We start from the raw sequence: 21,812 nt of genomic DNA, 5'->3' as shown, positions 1-21,812 counted from the left end.
CAGGTGCTCAGCGGCAAGGCGGTGTCCGCGTACGTATCCGTGGGGCCGGGTCGCCTCGCTGCTCCTGCCGCGGGGCCGCGGGGCGGGGTGTCCCGGGGCAGGACCCGCTCCCGAGCGCCTCGAGCCGGGGGTAATCCGCGTCACGTCTGTCCCCCCCGGCCGTCCCGGCTAATCCGAGTTAAGAGGCAGGGTGCGCGTTAGGAGGGAGCTCCTAAGAGTAGGGCGTGAACATCGTAACCTGGGCGGTCTCTGATCAGATTGCTCCTTCCCTTAGTGCATTTGTTAACCCAGAAAAGGGTTTAATTTGTTTTGACACCCCCCCCCCAAGAGTCGCAGTGTCAGAGGTGACAAAATCAGACGTCTGGAGAGAGCCCGAGGTGTGGGGAGCCCACGTTCCCCTGGTGAGCGGAGCAGGGCGTGATTCGAAATGATTCGGGCTGTGAGTGGAAACGATGGTCCTGGCCTGTTTGGGCGGGAGTCGAAACCCGGGACTGTGGGATCCGGGGTGAGTGCTTCGCCTCAGCGGATGGTGTGTTACAGAGGTAGATACTTTAATGCAGGGTTTGGCAACATGCGGCCTCTGGGCTGCGTCCAGCCCACGGAGCTGGTTTATGCGCTCTGGGAGAGCGATGGGGGGAGATGCTCGAGCCTCCCCCGCGCGCGGGGGAGAAGCAGCAGTGGCATTGGGGGAGGGGGAAGCAGTGGCTTCAGCTCTGGGCTCGGCTTTGGAGGTGCAGGTAGGGTGATCACTCATCCCTCGTTGGGCAGGAGAGTCCCAAAATGCAAACATCAAGTCCCGGTCCCAGGCTGAATAACTCCAGGATGGCATTTGTCCTGGATCCCCAGTATCATGCAGTGGTTCACAGCAGGAAGACATGGGAAATGGTGGGTTTCCAGTTGCGGATTGGCAGAGTTCAAGCCTGAAAGGGGCTGCCTGGGACTGGGGGGAGCGGGATGCTGGTAACAGAGCTAGGCAGCAGTGGAGAGCAGCTCCCTGCAGGTGAGTCTATGAGAGGATGGGGCAGATAACGGCCCCCACAGTGAGGGAGCGAGTGGGGTTGGGGCTACTGGGTCTGGGGACGCTGCCCAGCCAGGGTGGTGCATAGGGGAAGGGGGCATGGGGGGGCATGTGCCCTCCCAGATTTGCTTGCAGGGTGGGGAAAGAACAGGTTCAGGGTTCCTTGCCCTGCTGCCCTCTCCCCAGGAGAAGAGGCTCGGTGCTGCTGCCATAAGTCCCATGCCAGCTGTGCCTCAGTGGTGAGGTGCCCTCTGTCTGCCAGCCAGCAGTGATGTGGGGCTCCCCAGGGGAGGGCAGGGAGTCTAGAGCCCACAGAAGGTAGCCCACATCCTCCCCCACAGGCTCCACTTGACTCTGCTCTACTGTGTTGCGGGTTGGGGAGAGACAGGCAGGCATGTGTCCCTCCTTTCTATTTTGAAAAGCTGGAAGTACCCTAGGTGCAGGCTGGGTTGGATATGGCCCGCACTCAGAGCTAAGCTCTATGGAAGCTGCTGCCCACTGCACCACCTCGCTGACCCCTGCTTTAATGGATTTTCAGGGACTTAGGCGCTTAAGTACAATTCTGTTCCACCCTGCTCAAGTCCACTAAGATGCCCAATAAGTGGAATGGACTCTGACCCAGGTACCCATAACATGCCTGTCCATTGCCTCACAGTAGGGGGTCTCTAGCTCTGACCAAATCATACATGTAATAACCTCTCCAAATAATAATTTTGGAGACATCTAGTAGGACCCACGTCTGCAAGCAAAGCAAGCTGCCAGTGTGGCTTTTCCAGTCTGTGAACAGCCCTGTAATAAAGGAAGTTAGGATGGTGCTATAGATTATCAGCTTCCTGGAGAAGTGCAAGGCAGGGAACGCCAAAAGTGTCAAGACAGTACTCCATGGAGAAAAAAACCTGTTTCTTAACTGTCTTTAGAAATGCATTGAAACTTTTCATTTTAATGTTGCTTAATAACAATGTTGCCTTCTAAAAATGTTTTCTTCCTGTTTCTTCTTCTTCTTTTTTTTTTTTTTTTTTCCTGCTTTCATTCTGGATTGCACCCATGACCTGGATGCTAATCCAGTGTCTTGTGACTGACTCCCAGTTAGTATCTTCATGCTGAGATAGGTCATTTACTGAAATGTTGGCACTATGGTGAAATCTCTGCTTGGTTTTAAAGTCCCTTCTCTATTTGTTTGGTGCTGTTAGACCCTTGCTAGATTTCAGTAGGGGGATAGAGGAGAGATGCAAATGTAGTGTATTGTTGTTTTCCGCTCTTATCCCTTGTTTCTGTTGTTGCTAAACATCCATGTGGAGCAAAGGACCTAAAGACCTTCCCTTAGTCCTAGAAAGACTTTGTATGAAGCACTAAGGAGAAGAAGAAGAATTCATGTGGGGTGCCCCTGTTTGACAGCTTGGGACCCTGAGATCCTGCCCTGAGAGATCAAGTTGTAGGAAGTGACCCCCATTCTGCTGTAAGACATTGGGGCCTGGGTCTGAGCGGGGTTTGGGCCTTTGTAGGCTCCAATGGCTCAGCCTTATTTGGGTACTTAGCTATTCAGAAAATTGCTCTGAAATGTCTTGGGTTGGTCCTTCAAAATCAGTGACTGCTTCTGTGCCATGTGCTCTATAAATACCCAGGAAGAGGTGATCCCTGCCCTGAAGAGCTTGCAGTCTAATTTGACAAGGCAGACAAAGAGTGGGAGGGAGGATGAATGAGTCCTTTAGTATAGGAGGGAAACTGAGGCATAGGAAGACTTGCCCAAAGTTGCATGAGAAATCCGCAGCAGAGCTGGAACCAAATCCAGATCTCTCAGATATCTAGCTAGTGGTGAGGGCCAGTCTTTTGGCAGGTGTGCCACAAGTTAGCTCTGCATCTTTCCAAACTGCTACTCAGATCTCCATCCTCTGCCCAATCTACTGCTCTGCTTGCTTCCCTGTGTTCCCTGCATGATCTGCTGCTCTGCTTTCTGCTTCCACCGTTGTGCTGTCTGTCTCCTCCCCAATTGGCCACATGCCACACACAAGCTGCTTGTGCAATATGTTTTCTTCTGTGCCCTCCCACAGCACTAGCGTTTTCTCAGACTATGCCGAAAAATGAAGAGCCAGCCTTCCTTTTTGCAGAGTTTAAACAGGGCCGTCTAACTTCCAAGCAGCCAGGGGCCACATACTGCATAGGCCACACCTTGGTGAGCTACAGCCCCTGGGCAACATGGTGCATAAACAGTTCCCTCACTGCATGCTCGCACAAGCACCCTCATGTCTCCTGCACTGCGTGCCCATGTGGGCACCCTTCTGTTGCTGCATCCTGTGGGAACACTATGAATAGTCTTTATGCATAAAAGCTCTGCAGAAGAATTAGGGAAATAATTGCAGCTGTATGTGGAAATAATTCTCCTTCCTTATTGCCTTGCTCCTGCCAGATTCTTTGACCACTGCAGCAAAATCAATAAAGAGCATTTTGAGCTTCAGTCTGTACCTAAGTTTCTGAAAATTAAATATGAGAAGAAGGTTGAGGGAAGTGACACTTTTTGTGTCCTGTACCTTTTTCTTTCTCTTTTGGTCCCATAGGAAAAGGTTGAGCCAAAAGACTATAATAGCTTCTGCTCTTTAAGGTCAAAGTATAGGGACAGAAGTATTTCAAGTCAGTCAAAAGCATGTAAGATAAGGTCCAGTTTAGTGGCCTGTCCATATAAAAAGGGTGCACGTAATGGTGCAGGGGGAAGGCATTTCAGGTATTTCAAAGCGAGTCCTTTTATTGCCTGGGTTCATTCTAATGTATAGTGAACACGTTTCTATAACAACTTGTGGAAAGTCAGGGACCTGCTGGCAGGATGACTATTTAGTTGCTTTTTCTGTAGTCATTACTTTATCCTTTTATCAAAAAGGTGTTGTTTATAGGTCAGTCAAATATTAACTGATAAGGAGGATCAGATGTAGTTAATGATCAGAGGTCTGCAAAATCACACCAGGCAAGTCTGTTTTTCATGGAATTTCCTCAGTACAATGAACTCAGTCTAGTCTGTTTCTGTCAAAGAATCACAGAAGAATAGTTACTGTTGTCCCTGCACTCTAGTTCCCTTCACCTGGGCTTGTTTTTGACATAGTCAAATAGAGAGAAGTGTGAGATTTTGTCTTCTGTTGTGTGAACCACTCCCATGGAGAAAAAAGATACTTAGCTGAGGAGACGATAAGGCTAACAGTATACATGGAGACTCACTTTTCTCAAAATGCTGGCATATGCTCAAAGAAAAATTGACAAAAGGTTTCATAATTTTAACCACCAGCTGAAAGAATAGTAAGTGCAAAAATGAGGCGGGGGTGGGGCGTGTATGTGAGCTTAGCTTGAAAGTCCCTTTGAAAAATGTGTGCCTGGCTAATACTGTCTCAATAAAAACAGGTTTTAATGCCCAGGGCTATGTATGAAGTACTGTGGGGTGCCTGGGGGGGTGGTAGACATTGATCCGAAATGTTTCTAGTTAGGTATGACTGTTATGTTACAAGTTCATCCCTAGGTTTTGTTGTAGATACAGAAGAGTAAATCGTTTACAAGAAGAACCATTGTTAAGCTATAAATAATTGATTCACAAGAGTGGGAGGGCATTGTTTTAAGAATACCTGGGAACAGTAATGCTCCAAATGCCATGTCTGTTTATTGGTGTATTTCCTTGGAATGATTATGCTGTAAATGTCTTTGTTCTGAGAATCAGCTTTCTATTGATGTTAATCAATAAGGCTTGTCTTCACTGTAGCTCTAAGGTCCAGTCATCCCACCTGAATTACCTTAGCTCCCTGGGGAGCACCCATATTGTGAAATGACAGTGGAACTACACTGAGTAACTGCTAGTCCAGACTTCCTTGCTGCTAACGCAGAATGTGACTGTATTTGGGACAAGTTGGTTGGTGGTTTGGGCTGTGAACAGGCAGGACTTTAAGCATCTCTCATCTGGATTTGGTACAACTTCCACCTCCCAGAGTGGGCCACTTTGCATTTGAGTTCCTTTAGCTGGATCTAGAGATTTCTGGGTATGAGAGAGAGTTTGGTTAGGGGCAAAACTTAAGTTATATCTTGAGTGCAGTAAAGACAAACCCTTAAGTTTTCTCCAAAGTAGGACTCACACATCTGCCCAAAACCACTTTTGAAAACATACGCTTATTTATTCTGATCCTGTTCTGAAAAAGCTGCTCAGAGTGGTCACGTTCAGATAAGCGTGGCTGTGCAGTGGCCCCCTGGGTAGGTCTTGCTTGACCAATCTTATTTCCTTTTATGACCAGGTGATCTATCACCTGGACAAGGGAGAAGAGATTGATGTCATATATCTTGACTTTAAAAAAGCCTTCAATCTGGTATCCCATGATCACCTGTTAGCAAAACTGGCCAACTGCGGCTTTGGCTTCACCATGATCCGCTGGCTGGGGAATTGACTCCGTGGTTGGACCCAGAGGGTGGTGGTTGACAGAAGACAATTGTTGTGGTGCACAGTGACCAGTGGGGTTCCTCAAGGCTCTGTCCTTGGGCCTGTACTATTCAACATTTTCATTAATGATGTAGACATTGGTATCAGACACGGTCTGGCCAAGTTTGTCAACAACACCAAACTTTGGGGTAAAGTGTCCACACCGGCGGACAGGAGGGTGGCCCAGGCTGACCTTGACAGGCTCAGGAAATGAGAACCTGATGGTGTTTAACACCAAAAAATGCAAGGTTCTCCACCTTGGGAAGAAAAATCTGCAGGATCCTTATAGGTTCAGCAGTGTTACACTGGCTAGCAGTATAGACGAAAAGGACTTGGGGGTCATGATTGACCACAGGATGAATGTGAGCCATCAGTGTGATCTGATCCTGTTCTGTTCTTGCAGCTAGTAAAGCGAGCAAAACACTGGCTTGCATCCATAGATGCTTCTCTGGCAAATCGCAGGATGTCATTCTCCTGTTGTACTCAGCCTTGGTGAGGCTGCAGCTGGAGTACTGCGTCCAGTTTTGGGCTCCACAATTCAAAAAGGATGTGGAGAAGCTTGAGAGAATCCAGAGGAGAGCCACATGCATGATCAGAGGTCAGGAAAACAGACCTTATGATGAGAGGCTGAGAGCTATGAGACTCTTCAGTTTGGAAAAGCGCAGGCTCAGGGGTGATCTGGTGGCTGCCTACAAGTTTATAAGGAGTGCTCACCAGGATCTGAGGGAATGTCTGTTTGCCAAAGTGCCCCAAGGGATGACAGTGTCAAATGGTCACAAACTCCTCCATGACCGTTTCAGGCTGGACATAAGGAAGAACTTCTTTACTGTCCTAATGTCTATGAAAGCTAAGGCTGCTGTGGCCAACCCAATAGTGGCCCCAGCTGCCCCTACCCCATCTGGGGCAACTTGCTGCGTGCCAGCGCGCTCATGGGACGTGTTCCCTGGCTTCAACTAGCAGGGGCCCAAGGTGCACCACCGCTAGTTGTCCCTGGGGAACCAAACGTCCGCACATGTCTGAACACAGGCAGTGGGTGTAGGTGACGGGGATAAAATTCCTGGCTACTAGTTTGCATTTGTGATCCCATCCTTGTTGGCAACAGTGAGGTAGCTTCTGAGAAGGTCTGTTGTAGCTCCCTTTTTGTAATCAGTGCCAGTGAGTATTTTTTTTTTTATATATTTTTCCCTTTCTAGTTGCATTTTTAAAACTCCTGCTGAAGGAGTGTAGCTCCCAACCCTTTGGTTGGGGTGTAGAAGTCTTCTAAAGATTTGTTTGTTTTTTCAGACTACTTCACCTGCTTCCTTCCAAAGAGCTGGTTAATCTGTAGAGGTAAAATCATTTGTGCTTCCTGGGTTGGGACAGATTAAATCATTCAGAGCCCAACAAGCAAGGCAGAAAGTCTTAATGAGCACTGTTTCCAGGCTGTTTGCTAACATAATGGCAGTAATATCAACCTATTTGCCCTAGCAGCAAATCATCAAGTGTAGACTCACCTTTTGCAGGCAGAAAAGATATACCTACAAAAAGATTTTTTCTTCTCATATAATTGCCTTGACCCAGTAGGTGGCCTCATTATTGGCAAAACTTTTATGTGTGCCCCAGCCTTGAAACTGTTCAAAACTAAGCAGCAATTAGGACTTTTAAAAGTAATCAGCCTACCCCTTGGGACAAGAATGATGAAATAATGACATGCCCAAGATCAGACAGTGAATGGTAGAGCTGGGAACAGATAAGGTTTATGTCCCCTTGCTCCATGTTTCTTCCCTTAGCTGAGTGTCCTCCTCCCTCCTTCTGAGAACTGACTTTAGATAAAGGCCACTGGTTGGATGGCTGGCAGCACCATGGCATATCCCTGGAAAATGTCGAACTGACAAGATCTGTTTGGGGTTGCATGTCTGTGTTCCTAAATGAAAGCTGTTTTTAACTAGGCTTGTATTGTGCCTAGTTTTAGGATTATAGAGAAGTTGGCCTGTACAGGACCTCCGAAGGTCTAGTCCAGCCCCCTACCTGAGTCAGGATCTTCCCTATCCAAACTATCCTATACAAATCCCTAATGGATGTCCTTCTATCCTGGATTTTTCTCTTCCTCCTCCTTCCCCCTGTCCGATCACCTTACAGGCAGGCCTGTCCAACCTGTTCTGTTTGGTGAGTTGGATCCAAACTGTGCAGTAGAGTGAGTGGTGGTGGTGTTAACCTTCCCACACTGACCCTACTGCAGCCACTTCCCCAGCTGCCAAAAGGCACCCCTTCTGCAGTGGGACAAGCAGCAGCCTTAATCCCAGCAGCTCTGGCAGCTGCAGGGATTAACACTGCCACCGCTTGCTTTGCCACAGAATTTCCAACCCCACAGGCTATGATGAACTATTTGCAGACTGCATGTCCTCTGTAGGCTGCTGTTTGGCTTGCCCTGTCTTGGAATCTAGGTTAGATGTACCTTTTAATCCTTTACAGGTAGGATGTGGCTGCTCGGGCATGGGCATCATCTGTTCAGATGTAAATTACAGCTGCACAATCCTGTGGCAATACCTGTGGGTTTAATCCCCAAACCTGGACCCTGATTCAATCAGTGTTAGAGTTGCAGTACTTTTGCTAGGCTTGTATAGCTACAGAGTGAAGGAGATGTAACATTTGCTTCCTAACAGCTTATCTTGGTATCATTTGATACTGCTACAGTTATTAGTCCTCTGGATACTTTAGGATAGGTGGTGTGGGGTCATCCTACTCTTGTGATCCTTCGCTATTTTCAAAGATTCAGGATTTTTCAAATCTTCACAAGAGCTTTATGATCTCAGAAGTAGTGATTCCCTCATTTTATACAAGGGGAACTTGGACAGGACGCAAAGAAGGAATACCCCGTACAGTATGAGAAACAGCCACAGCTCACACCACTATAAAGCTGCCTGAGACTGTACTATGGCAAAATAATATGCAGTTCAGCCTGGTTATAACCAGCTGCTACGAGAGCAGTTCATTAAAAGAGGGTGTTTACTGTATGTAGTAGGCTTTACCAATTTGCCGCATTATGTTGATAAAAACATGAGTTCCTGTGGTTGGGATTGTTAAAAGTGGGAGTTCATTATTGACAGGGTTTGTTATAGCGAGGTTATACTGCACTTCATCCTCCCCAAATAGCACTCCTTGCAAAAGCCAGCACATCTTGAAGGTTAGCAATCAAAGGTTATGGCCACGTGAACCATTTAACTCAATTGCAGGTCAAGTGATCCCAATTTAAAAAATAATGGCAGCAAGTCCATATTTGATCTCTCAACTTCCAGCTGCAGTGAGTGTCTCAGGTTGGACTCCTGCCTTTCAGTGTCTAGCCATTTCAGATGAGTTTGTTTGGACCCAGGTGCCCTCCTGCCATTCATTCAGGTTTGTTTCAGGGCTTGCTTCTCCAAAGGTCTAAGCCTTTTTCAGACCAGTGTTGGGTAAGTACCCAACAAACCCCCTTCCGACACGCTCCTCCCTGTTTTGTGTTGACCACCCTCTGTCAATCAGAGCTCTTCTGTTCTGGCACGTGGAAGAGGCCTCCTGGCCGATCAAGCCCTCTATTCTGTCAGGATTTTAGGGGTTAGAAATCAGCACCTGACATGCCACAGCACATGAGCAAGTTGCTCTGCAGCAAGCTAGGTTATGCACTTAACAGCACATCAGCTCTTCGCAGCAACTGCCTGTCTATGTGCTCTTACCTGTGGTAAATGCAAGCCAGCCAGCCTGTTTGAGTGTGGGCCAAGTCCCTTCTCCTATTTGCAAACTTATTTAAGATAGCTTTGTTTAGGAGAATTTTGGGATAATGTGTTTATCACCTTCAGTGTCTAAGTTTCTAATAACATTTGGCAGAGCAGAATCAGGTAATGATCAGTCACCCCATTCTGCTCTTATAGTCTTCCTTTTCCAGAGCTGTGTCTCTTCATGTATGGTTTGCCTTGGCTACATGCTAGCCTTTTATAGGGGGTTGTGCACTGTTCCAGTTAATCCCCTCTATCTGCATGCACACATGTATGTACACACACGCACTCTCCATCTTGTAACAGAACAAGATGCTTTTTTGTTATATGGATTATTCAGTCATTTCCTGGCCTTTGTTTCTGGACCCAATTCCTACAGACGGTGTGACAGTTTCTTATTCCAGGAGCTATCCATTTCTATACTGAGTGATGTTCTCTCCTTTATCTTTCTTTTGCAGGCATGCATGCCACCTATTAGGGTTAAGGGTACCAGGTCATGCAAAAACAAGAACTAGCTGCATCCCTTACCATGGACAACAAAGCATTATGGGACTTTTGTTCAGCTTAGTATAATGACCCTTTTTAAAACCACTATAAGCACTTGCATGTTTTGCCCATTGTCCATACAAGCATTCATACAACTTGTTTTAGCTTGTATGAGCTTTATCCAATGGGCTCTGTTTCTTTGAGGGGCAAGTTGCCTCTATTTACTGAGAGGTACAAGAGCTCAGAAAAAAGTTCCTATGAGGTGCTGGCTTGCTGTAAATTCTCCCCCTAACCACCATATAGCCATCCCCTTTAAACTTTGGAGCTGTGTTCGTAGAATAGTGGTTTGCAACCTTTTTTGACTTGAGGCACCTTTCAGAAAATACCAGCTGTCGGCTTTCACTTTTTTGATTATGGAAAAAATAATAGAGCAGTTCTGTCGCAAAGAACTCCGAAAGACCCCAGCAGGTCAGAATGTTTTTGGCGCTATGGATTCATATGGGAAATCTCCCATATGAGAAGCTTGAGAGGGTGCAGAGGAGAGCCACGTGCATGATCAGAGGTCAGGAAAACAAACCTTATGATTTGCTGAGAGCTACGGGACTCTTCAGTGCGGAAAAGCGCAGGCTCAGGGGTGATCTGGTAGCCACTTGTAAGTTTATCAGGGGTGCTCACCAGGATCTGGGGGAACATCTGTTCACCAGAAGCACCCCAAGGGATGACAAGGTCGAACAGTCACAAACTCCTGCAAGACCATTTCAGGCTGGACATAAGGAAGAACTTCTTTACTGCCCGAGCCCCCAAGGTCTGGAATAGACTGCTGCCAGAGGTGGTGCAAGCAGTGACTTTGAACACTTTCAAGAGACATTTGGATGTTTATCCTGCTGGGATCCTATGACCCCAGCTGACTTCCTGCCCCTGGAGCTGGGGGCTGGACTCAATGATCTTCCAAGGTCCCTTCCAGCCCTAATGTCTATGAAATCTAATTGTAGTAACTGATTTTAGCTTGTGAATCGCGTAGGACTACTACATGCCCCTGTCAGGTAGGGAGTCGCAGCATAGCACCTGTAGAAGGATCTCATGGCAACTGAAGGTGTTGTGGCAGCCTGGCTGAGAATCACTGGCTTAGAGACATGTGCTTTCATATCTCAGTATAGACCCTTTGACCCTTTCTATGCAATATGGCAGGGAGCTTGTGGAATAATACTTGGAGTAGTTCATACATGTCAAATTGTAAAACTCCTGCATGAATATGTGGTATCGAGAGAATTGCAGGGCATCTGGGCTCTTTGTGCTTATTTCAAATAAGTGACAGTATATAGGGAGATAACAATGTTTTTGTGGTAGAGCTCACAAAATACTGCTTTCAGAAGGTAGAGTAAATAAGGACCTGACTTCCAACAATTATTTTAAAATGTGTTAACATATATTGAAGTCTCAAACTTGAAGCGAGGAAAGGTCTTTTATACTTAATTTGTACTATCATTTTCCATGTTATAAAGGCACTTCAGTGTGTGGGTGTGTGTGTATATGTGTGGTTTTTCTCCCAGCTAAAACAGTGCAGAAGGCAAGGCAAGGTGGCATCTTGGAGGCTAATTGGTTCAGAGAGGCATGAGCTTGTATAGGCAACAGCCTGCTTTGTCAGATGCTAAACCAGAGCAGTTTCCTCTTAGTGAACACTAGATGGCTGCCTAACAAACGACTTGCAAGATTTTGGTTTGGGAAACAGTCGGAACTCCCATCTCCGCTTAGTTTTCTTATGTTCATTTTCTTATGTAGCTGGAGGGAGAAAACTGAATTAATCTATTTAAGAAAAATGAAAGAAGCATGAGATGGTGTAAGCCATGGCTCCTGGCAAGGTAGGAATGTGAGCTATTCCTGCGTGCATCCTGATTGCTCAGTTAATTGACAGGAAACATGCTGTAAATATGCACCCTGACTTGCCTTATAGTAGCTTGTTTGTGTTCATATCCTTAGACCTTGATCGTGACAGTACTTAAGCTCGTGCTTATCTTTATTGGTATGCATAGTTATTTTGAGGGTCTGTTCCATGTGGGTAAAGTTAAAGTCATGCCGAGGTATTTTTACTGAGTCGCTAATTCGCCATTTCTCATGTCTCTTCATGGCTTCCAGAGCATTTTCTAATATGCTGGCACTGATCACATGTTCCTCTTGTAACAAAAGTAAGTAGCATAGCGTGTCCTTTGACAAGTAGCTGCTTTATAAAATTAAGAAGAGATTGCAATACTAATCCTTGGCTCATATTTAGTGTGTGCATGTGTAGGTCTTAAAATCCTATACAGCAGATGTAAGCATTGTTCTCCCAGGTGGGGAAACTTGAGATGCAGGAAGTGGAAGCGACTCACCCAGGAGCTGTTAGAGGAATTGAATCCAGGTCTCCTAACCCCCATAAGAACGAGTGCTGTGTGGGATGGTCTGGAAGGGAGTGGGGAGGAGGAGCAGCGCAGAGCTGGATCCAGCGTGTTTACAACCTCATGGAATCCCTCAGGCAAGAGAAATCCCAGCCACGTTGGATCAACTGCCCCTTTCTGCTGTGACTGGTACAGCAAGGGTGGAGCAATGGTCTTGAATGTGTGCTAAGGGATCCATGTCTGAGGGATTCAGAAGGGTTCCTCTTAGTCACAACTTATCCCTTACTGGCAATTTTATTTATTACCTTATTCCGCTGTCTTGAGAGCTTCACAGCATTAACAGACGGAGGCTCTTCATACCCCTGTCGCGTAGGGAGGAACAGTTCTCATCTGCCCAGTGCTCTAGGTTTAAGACAGGTGGATGCAATGGGGCTATCTGTGTTCAGCTCTAAAATGTTTGGAGCCCGCACAGATTCCCCTGCCTGCCCACCCCCCCATGGGAAAACTCTGGTATGAAGTAGCTATAGGGTGGAGTGGCAACACGCTGCATTTATTAGGTGTATTATTCATAATCAAAACTGTTAAATCCTTTGCCCAGTATCTGGATGAAGGATTTGAAGCCCTGAGCCACTTTCTTGGCAGTTATACGTAACTAAGGTATCTGTTCTGTCATCAGTATCTAAACATTAGGTCTGCCTACACTCATGGGTAACACAGGGTGCATCTACACGTGCGTTTTACTGCAGAGTAAACCAATTAGTTCCTCAGTAAAGCGTCACCATCTACATGTGCACTGGTGTTAGGGCACAGGAAACTAATTAACTCCACCATAAGATAGTACCGTCAAGACAGTACTGTCTTAGGGTAGAGTAATTTACTGTGCTGAAATGCATGTGTAGATGCTGACTGGGGCCATAAATTGTACCTGGTCAGCCCAGCCAGCTGGGGGCCTGCTCCAGCCCGACTCAAATTGCTGCTGTCCTGGGCACACATGTAGATGCTGCACCCAGAAGCAGTTTATTCCAGCTCAAACTGCTCTGGAATTTATTGCTTTGCATTAATTGCGCATGTACATGCACCCACAGGGAAGCCAGGATTTAGGTTAAGTTAACTCTCTCTGGACTACAGCCACCCCAAAATTCCTCATAGCCCACCCTTCCAGTGCCACCGCTGCCTGCCCCAAGTGCAGCCCGGGCCTAGCCCCCCACTGGGAGGAGACCAGCGCAACCCTCAGCCCCAAGTCAGTAGTGGGCAGCCCACCCTTGCCCCCACAGGGGTGCACACATGGTAGGGACCCTTTTCCCCCGCAGTCCCCAGATGAGCTGCTTGCAGCTCTGTTCTGTGCCATGCCCTGTCTGGGCAGTGTCTGCCTCAGCCCCACTTCCTCTGTCACCGTGGGGCCTTTGATATGTCGCCCTCATACCCCTTCCTTCCTCCCTGCCCCTTCACATACTTACCAGCCAGACACTGCTCTCCATGCTGCTGGGCTTAATTCCTGGGCACGTGCATGTTGTGGCTGCACGCATGCACGTGATATTTATCAGTGACATTATCAGCTACACTGGCCAAAAAAAGCCGATTGCCAATAATGTCAATTTTCCTGTTATCAGTGCCGATACTATATGGACCAATATATCAGTGCATCTCTAGCACTTATCTCTGACACAGGGGGTGGGCACTGGAGTGCAGGATTGTCTAGGCAGGGACAAGCCTAAGCCTAACTTATCTGCTTACATCCTCACACATCATTTATCTCCTTACACCTTATGGCATCTTTCAAAGGATCTGACGTCACCCCAGGGTTCCCTGGCATCCTGTTTGAGAATCACTTGTCTAGGCTAAACCTACTGTTCAGAATTCAGATGCTGATCACGTGGGTGAATCCTGCAGTAAAGACGTACCCTTAGAGACCCCCTGTTTCTCACTTACTTTAGATTGTCTCTGATTATTCTCTTTAATGAAGCTAGTTGGCAAAATGTAGGCAAGTATGGCTTAGTACTTTACGTAGTAATGCAGAAAAGCGTGTTTGCTTTTCCTTGTGTGCCATGTGATAGTCATGAGGGGGAATGGATTTAGAAGATCTTGGGTGGAATTTTCAAAATGCCCAAGTGACTGGGGTGTACCAATCCTACTGGGAGTCACTGGACTTGTGCACCCAAGACATCTGTGTGTTTTGAAAAACCCATTTCAGACGTTGTCCACTTGTATATTTTGTAACTCTTGACTTGGGCTTTCGTGAAAATGGTCTGTTGATTAACTTCTGCTGCTTTTTTTTCTGCTGTCCAGAGAAGTAAGAGAGAGACTGAAGAACCAAGTGGCTGTAATGAAGAAGAAATTCCCAGATTTCAAACCAGGCCTTGCAATTTTGCAGGTATTTACTTTGTTTGAGCAACTAACCTAGAATCTTCCTTCCCTTTGGCATTAATCATGAGACCTTTGGAACACTTTGTGCCTTCACCAAAACTGCCCTGCAAAATGGCTGTTGAAACAAATGAAACTAAATAAAATGTACGGAAGTCAGTGTGGGATTTCAGCACAGCTATGCGATATTTGTCAATCTTTTGGCACCCAAGGAAAATCTTTTTCTCCTCCAATTTTTCTCATCCCATTCAGTAGGATAGATTTCTTATTAATACTCTCCTTTTCTAAGCACAGAAGCCCTTTAAAACACAGACTACTGCACAATCCCTATATTAAGTATTAAAGATGAACCATATGACCCTCAAAATATATATCAGTTCCCTTAATTCTTGTAGACCTGGAACATTGCATCAGAAATCAACTTGGTAGTGTGTGATTTATGTGGGTGATCGGTTGGGTGATTGAGACTGTGAAAGAGAACTGAACACAGAAAATGCTTAGGTGCAGCAAAAGAAACAAAGCTCTACTGATTGCAGGCTATTTTTAAGATAGCTTCCATCCAAACACAAGAACCGCCCTCTAGCACAAATGAGGATGTTTGAATTGGTGTTTGCAAAATTGGGTCTGTTTTCTAGGATGCGGTATTTTCTCTCTGCAGCTCTGATAACAGAAGCTGTTGGGTCAGAAACCTTTCTCAATCTCGGGTCTACTGGCTGTAACAAGTGGCTGTCATGTCACTTTGTAGATGCAAAGAATTGATAGGTTTTACAGAAATGGCCTTTGTCTGTCCTTTTTACCACTGAGCTTCTGAATGGCTCTCTTTTGCTGTTTGCCTAGTAATTCTATTGGGCAAATGCAGAATGCTCTCGTCTTATTCCAAGGACAAAGCAGAGATCTATATGTTTCTATCCTTGAAGAAATACAGTCCCCTCTTTACAGGTCTTGAATTAGCCTCAAGTGTCTCCTGTCTATGGAAGCCTTGTGCTCAGACTGTTAGAAAGAAGGGAAAGTCTTTTATTTTAAAAAACCTTGAGAGCAAAGTTTCAGTGCTTGTCAAGGAGGCATGGCTGGTCACCCTAGGAATGGAAGTCATCTGTCTTCTGGAACAGCTCCATCCCCAAAACGATTAGTTCAGTCTTCTACCCCTCCCCCCTCCGGTGCACTTTGATCTGGATTGCTACAGAATAATTCATGCTCCATGGCCCAATCAGTTTTTGGCCAAGTTAGATATGTCTTCAATTCCCTCCTGAGCCAGAAAGGGTGTACTGCTGAAAAATAAACCCTGTCTACTGGCACCTGCTTTGCCCAGGCCCAGCCATGCAAATCTATGGAATGGATGCCTCATTACCACCCAGGCACTGGGTTCAGGCTCCCTGACTACTAAGCTGCATGCTTGGGGCCACAACAAGATGTCTCCTGAAAGACCTTTTGGACCCAGGTGTACATGGATCAGGTGCAGACTTAATATTTGGTTATATGCCCAGTCTTGCTCAGGAAGTGGTGTAGACCTGTAACAGTTTAGGGACAGAAACACTTTAGTGAGTTGCATAGCTCCACCTACCCACCTTCCATGCAGTGGGATGAAGCAGTGCTACCCCTGCAAGCATTAAGGCTTCATGAGTTAATCTTGGACTTTGCACTGAAGTTTGAACATTCTTTTTCCGTGCTAAAAACAGGCCTTTCATAGATTTCATAGAGATTAGGGCTGGAAGGGACCTCGGGAGATCATCGAGTCCAGCCCCCTGCCCAAAGGGCAGGAAGTCAGCTGGGGTCATAGGATCCCAGCAAGATAAGCATCCAATTTACTCTTGAAGGTGTTCAATGTAGGTGCTTGAACCACCTCTGCTGGCAGACTGTTCCAGACCTTGGGGGCTCGGACAGTAAAGAAATTCTTCCTTATGTCCAGCCTGAAACGGTCTTGCAGGAGTTTGTGACCGTTCGACCTCGTCATCCCTTGGGGCGCTCTGGTGAACAGACGTTCCCCCAGATCCTGGTGGGTCACCCCGATAAACTTATAGGTGGCCATCAGATCACCCCTGAGCCTGTGCTTTTCCAGGCTAAAGAGTCCCGTGGCTCTCAGCCTGTCACATGGTCTTTAACGTGACACTACTTTTTCCAGATCTGTCTCCACACTTTCTTCCATTCTTGCCCCTACACATAGAGAGGCCCTTCATGAGCTGGCCTGCAGACTGCATTGCCCAATCAGTTCTCTCTGACAACTAGCTTCTGCTGCCCTTGTACTACTTGTCAGAGAACTAATAATGGCTGGAGAGGGGGATAGCTTATACACAGAGACCAAAAAAATCAGTCATGTGCCAATCAGCATATTTCCTCTTACTGCTTGCTGCTGCCTTAGATTGCAAGCCCTTCAGAGTTGACACTGTATCTTTGTGGTGTCCATTATAGAGCTCCGACGTATTTGGGCTGGTAATACAGTTAGTGTGAATTGCTTATCACAGCATTTGGGGAGGGGGAACCAGAGTTAACCAGCTATACAGTCAGTGGGGAGCAGTGTCTCTGGTGCTGCCCATAGTACTTGCTGGGGTCTTGCCAGGAATCCTCACTGGTCTTTTCATACAGGAATCATTCTTTGTCACGTTGGACAGGAGAATTCAAAGTACCTTCTGAAATCTGCTGGTGTTGTAACAACTGGATAAGGCCAAGAATTGTAAGCTTTTGTCTTGTTTCCACTTTCTCTTACAGTAGTTTATGCTCCACTTTGCTGCTTTGCAGCACAATTGTGTTGGAAAACAATGTAACTAGAATTTTTCAAAAGCAAGAGTGGCAGTTAGGTGCCTTGCTGACACTTGGGCCTTTTGAAAAGCTCCCTCATAAATAATGACTCCTCTTTGCATATAATTAGGTTTCTTCTATATCAAATATTCCCAGCTTGCCTCAAAGCCTGTCAAAGGACTGGATGCTATTTATGTGCAGTGGGATAAATTCAGACCTGAAGATATTACTGAACTTATACACTTCATCCTCACACACAACTTAAGTTTCAATAACCAACACTTCCTCTAAACCATGGACAAAGCTGTGGGCACCAAAATGGCTCTCCAATATGCCAACCTTTTTGTGGCCCACCTGGAAGAAGAATTCCTCAAGAACTGCACCATCAAACCCATGCTATACCTAAGATATGTAGATGACATCTTCATCACTTGGACTGAAAGCCTTCAGTCTCTGATTTCCATCACAAATTAAATAATTATCATCCCTCCATCGTACTATCTCTTGAATACTCCAGCACCAACATTTCTTTTTTAGACAATATCCAGAATGGTAAAATACAAATCACCATATAAAAGAAACCCATGAACCAACATACATACAAACCCACAGACTACACAGAACTAGCAGTCACCCTAAACACACCAAGAAAGCTGTAATATACAGCTACAACCTCTGATGCATCAAATTTGCACTGAGGAGAATACCTGTGGTCATCACCTCGCAAATCTCAAAAGGGCTTTCACCCAACAAGGACACTTCTCCAGAGATATAGATCATACTTTTGAAAGAGCCACCTTGCTCTTGCAGTTGCTGCAGTACAAAAAGAAAATCCCCATGAATCGCACACCATTAGTTATGACATAACATCCTTCCCTGAAACCTATATGGAAAATCCCTAAATAATTGCAACCCATACTAGAAGACCCCATTTTTAAAGAAGTCTTTCCAAAGCCACCTATCCTAGCCTTTAAACAAGCACTGAACCTCATCACCAGAAGCAAACTTCCTGTGGTCCAAAGCACACCAAATGGATCCAGACCATGCCAGGATGAAAAATGTAAACCCTGCCAACGCATCTCCACCACTCCCAGAACAGCCACACTCCACAACAGAACCATCTCCATTCCTGGTTCTTACACCTGCACCTCCAGAAGTGTAATATGTCTCATCCAGTGCACTAAATGCCCTGATGGAAAATACGTAGGAGAAACCAAACAACAACTGCAAACCAGAATGAACACACACCAAAAATCTATCAAAGACAAAAATACCCAACTACCTGTGGGTGCACACTTCTCACAAGACACCTACTCTCCAGTCTCTCAGTTCTAATCCACAAAGGGAATTTACAAAACACCTTTCACAGACAAACCTACAACCTTCATTTCATAAATCTATTGGTTACAAAAAGTCATGGACTATTTATAGACATTGGATTTGTGGTATATTATAACCTGCCTAACATTTGATAACCCCAGGTATCCTGTCAGCGTTTTACCAGCTACATTCTAATACCTGGTCAACGTTCCCCCTTCCCTTCTCCCTCATATCTGTCTCTCACCTCTCTGATCCTCACTGACATGATTTGCATTTTCACAGACGTGCATCATGCATATTGGCTTCTATTCCACCCAGGAAAACACTAAAAGCCAACATACTCTCCCTATGCATGTAAAAGGGGATTTGTGCCTGAACACTTGCAAACAACAATATTTCCAACTATTTAGTTGATCTAATAAAAGATATCACATCTACTCAAAGAACCTTGTCTGCCTAGACCAACATAGCTACAACCAACAACCCTAGGATTAGGTCTAATGTGGATTATACCCTCAACCTCTGCCATTAACAGGGAAGTCCAGATTCCTGAGCTATTCTTGCCAATACTAGAAGCTAGGTCAGGGATATTTAGATGCATTAGTGGGTTTTGCATACCAATAGCCAAGCAAGGGACTTCCTTATCTAGGGTGACATCATCAGTTGGGTAATGTTGCTAAGTTTCATGTTGTGTGTGCCATGAGCAGGTACGCATGTCATCATAAGGCGAAAAGGGCAGGGCTTTTGTAATGTTTTTCTCCATTAACAGCCCTGTATGTGTTTTTATCCCACAAAAAGTGAAAACTCAGTTGCTCTAATTTTATGCCTCTTTTATTGACCACTAACCTACTGCAGTTTGGCTCTCATTTACTATGAGAGCATGCCTATAAGAGCAGCTTCCAAAGGGTGGCTGAAGCATTGCATCCCCCCTCATTTGTTTGTTCCTGTGCCTGGTACTATGCTAAACTGGGGAAGAAGCTAAGAATCTGAATTTAGGTCAGTTGTGGCAGGTTGTGGTCATCAAGAGTCTTCTTCCCTACATGTTCCTATTTTGGTAGAAATCTGACACCTGTACTGCTCTCTACTCTCTATAAAATGCACCTTGGCTGATGGGAGACAGTTGGGTCATGCTGTCCCTGTACAAGGGCATTAAGTGACTGAGCATTCCTTCACTTGAGTTCAGGTTTGATCCCTTCTTGCCCTGCTCCCCAGTGTGACTTGTCTCCTTTTTTCCCCTATAGGTTGGGAATCGGGATGATTCGAATCTCTACATCAGTATGAAACTGAAGGCTGCTGCTGAGGTAATTCTAAGACCACTGGCGTATTTTTTTTCTTGGGTTTTTTGCTGCCCATTTCAGCACAGCAGATACTTGAATATGAAGAAAACAGTAACCAAATAGCTCTGTTTGGCCCCGCTTGTGCTGGTGAATTTGGTGCTGGTCTGGCTCCTGTGATATACCACTATAATCCCATCATACAGGTGTGCCATACTGTGGACTGGTGTGGCTTATTACAGTGATGTCAGTGCAGTCATGTTGGTGCAGTGATTCCAGTGTCACAGGCTCTTAGTGTCCGTGGGTCCAAGCAGCCTTCTGGTTCCCTCCCTCTTCCCCAGCTAACCCCTGTACATCTGCCTTTCCCTTTTAGAAGAACTTGCCTTGTTTTGGCTCATCACTCTGCAGCCTCTGAAATGCCTTATTGCCCACTGCCACATAGCCCCTGCTGCCCAGGACAATGTCTGGTATTGTCTTTCTCTCCAGTAGCATTTCTGAGCAGCACATTCTCTATCAGTTCTCCTATCTCAGCTTCTATCAGGAGAAGAGGTTGGCCCTATTTACTGACTTATGGAATGGAATAAGAAAACAGCTAAAGAATCTTTACTGGGAAGGTACTAATCGGATCTTCTCTCTAGCTTGTATTCATTGGAGTAGCAGTCTGTCTGCTAGATCTGGTGCAAGCACCTACTCTGGACTCAAATGACGTTTGGATGCTTATCTTGTGGAGGTCATTTGACCCCAGCAGACTTCCTACCTATGGCAGGGGGGCTGGACTCAATGATCTTGTGAGGTCCCTTCCAGCCCTTAATGTCTAGGAATCTATGAACCTAGAGCATGTGCTCATTTCTATTGAAAAGGATGGACTGGAATGAGAGTGAGCAAATCATTTTTTATATATTCCTCTCCATGTCCTTTAAAACCAAAATAACTTTTGAATATTCTCATTTGCAGATTGGAATCGATGCCAATCATATTAAGCTGCCAAACACAGCAACAGAAGCTGAGGTAAGTGACTTGGTCAGTTAGTTAAGAAGCCCTTCATTCTGGAGTTTAAAACAGTTGTTTGCATGTGTCACTGTCCTGTGTTTTTATATGATAAAAACACCTATGCCTAAGGACAGACGCAAGCAAAAAGAACTGGAATCCCTATATATTATAAAAGACTTTAGTCTGGATGTTCCTGAAAAGACAAAATATTTGACTAATATTTTTTTATTCTTGTTGGGGAGAATTCAACATGTTGTGTGTCCTAAAGTCTACCCAGGCACAAAAAGCAACACTCAAGTTGTAACCCCACATTTAAGTGTTGTTTCAACATGTTTTTGTCCTGCCCCTGCATTATGTGTGTAGGTGCTCAAGTGCATCACTGCTTTGAATGAAAACCCTGCTGTTCATGGATTTATAGTACAGTTACCTCTGGATTCTAATAAACCAATCAATACAGAGAAAATCACCAATGCCGTTGCACCTGAAAAGGATGTGGATGGGTGAGTTGATTTCACAGTTGGGATATAATTTGTTTTCTAAGTGAAATGAATCAATATTTTCTTTTTAACTTCTTTTTAGAGAAAAAGCTTTAAACTATTAGTATTTTGGCAGCCATACAACCATTTTCCCCATTAATGTAGCTTTAAAATCTTTGTCCTAAAGCATGCTTTGTCCTTTTTTAATTCAAACACTTCAGGTTAAGTAGCATCAATGCTGGGAAACTCTCCAGAGGAGACCTTGGTGACTGCTTCATTCCCTGTACGCCTAAAGGATGCATGGAACTTATCAGGCAGACTGGTAAGGAATTAACCTATCTTTTGAAAACTAATGGCTCTTCGTAGTTCTCATTATTCAGGAGTGCACTGTGTCTCAGTCCCCTGATGAGGAAAAAAATTATGTTCAGCAGACCATACATTACAGCCTTTTTTTAAAAGCTTTAAAGTTCATTGAGGTGTCACCAACTTCTCATCATTCCAGATAGGAAAGAAGGCCTATTAAAATTTGTCCTTAGCTCTTAGCTGCTTGCTCTTCAAAGTCCCAGCATATACAGTTTTTGTTTTCTAGAGCTAACTGACTTCCTAATAATGGCTC

The 21,812-nt window shown here is 45.4% G+C and overlaps 1 protein-coding gene across 1 annotated transcript in view; it reads left to right on the top strand.

The window, feature by feature from the left end:
- The first annotated feature begins 2,047 nt into the window (after positions 1 to 2,047).
- The window catches only part of MTHFD1 (methylenetetrahydrofolate dehydrogenase, cyclohydrolase and formyltetrahydrofolate synthetase 1), a 70,689-nt gene continuing 50,924 nt past the window's right edge, over positions 2,048 to 21,812 (top strand). The window contains 6 exon segments of the mRNA XM_019550839.1: positions 2,048 to 2,103; positions 14,329 to 14,413; positions 19,698 to 19,757; positions 20,685 to 20,738; positions 21,084 to 21,220; positions 21,418 to 21,628. Coding sequence (XP_019406384.1) covers positions 2,063 to 2,103; positions 14,329 to 14,413; positions 19,698 to 19,757; positions 20,685 to 20,738; positions 21,084 to 21,220; positions 21,418 to 21,628 — 588 coding nt within the window. The 5' untranslated portion in view covers positions 2,048 to 2,062.

Source organism: Crocodylus porosus, unplaced genomic scaffold, assembly GCF_001723895.1.
Source record: "Crocodylus porosus isolate Cpor-Errol unplaced genomic scaffold, CroPor_comp1, whole genome shotgun sequence".
Classification (NCBI taxonomy): Eukaryota; Metazoa; Chordata; order Crocodylia; family Crocodylidae; genus Crocodylus; species Crocodylus porosus.
Note: the sequence above shows the minus strand (reverse complement) of the source record. Positions and strands in the feature narration are given on the sequence as shown.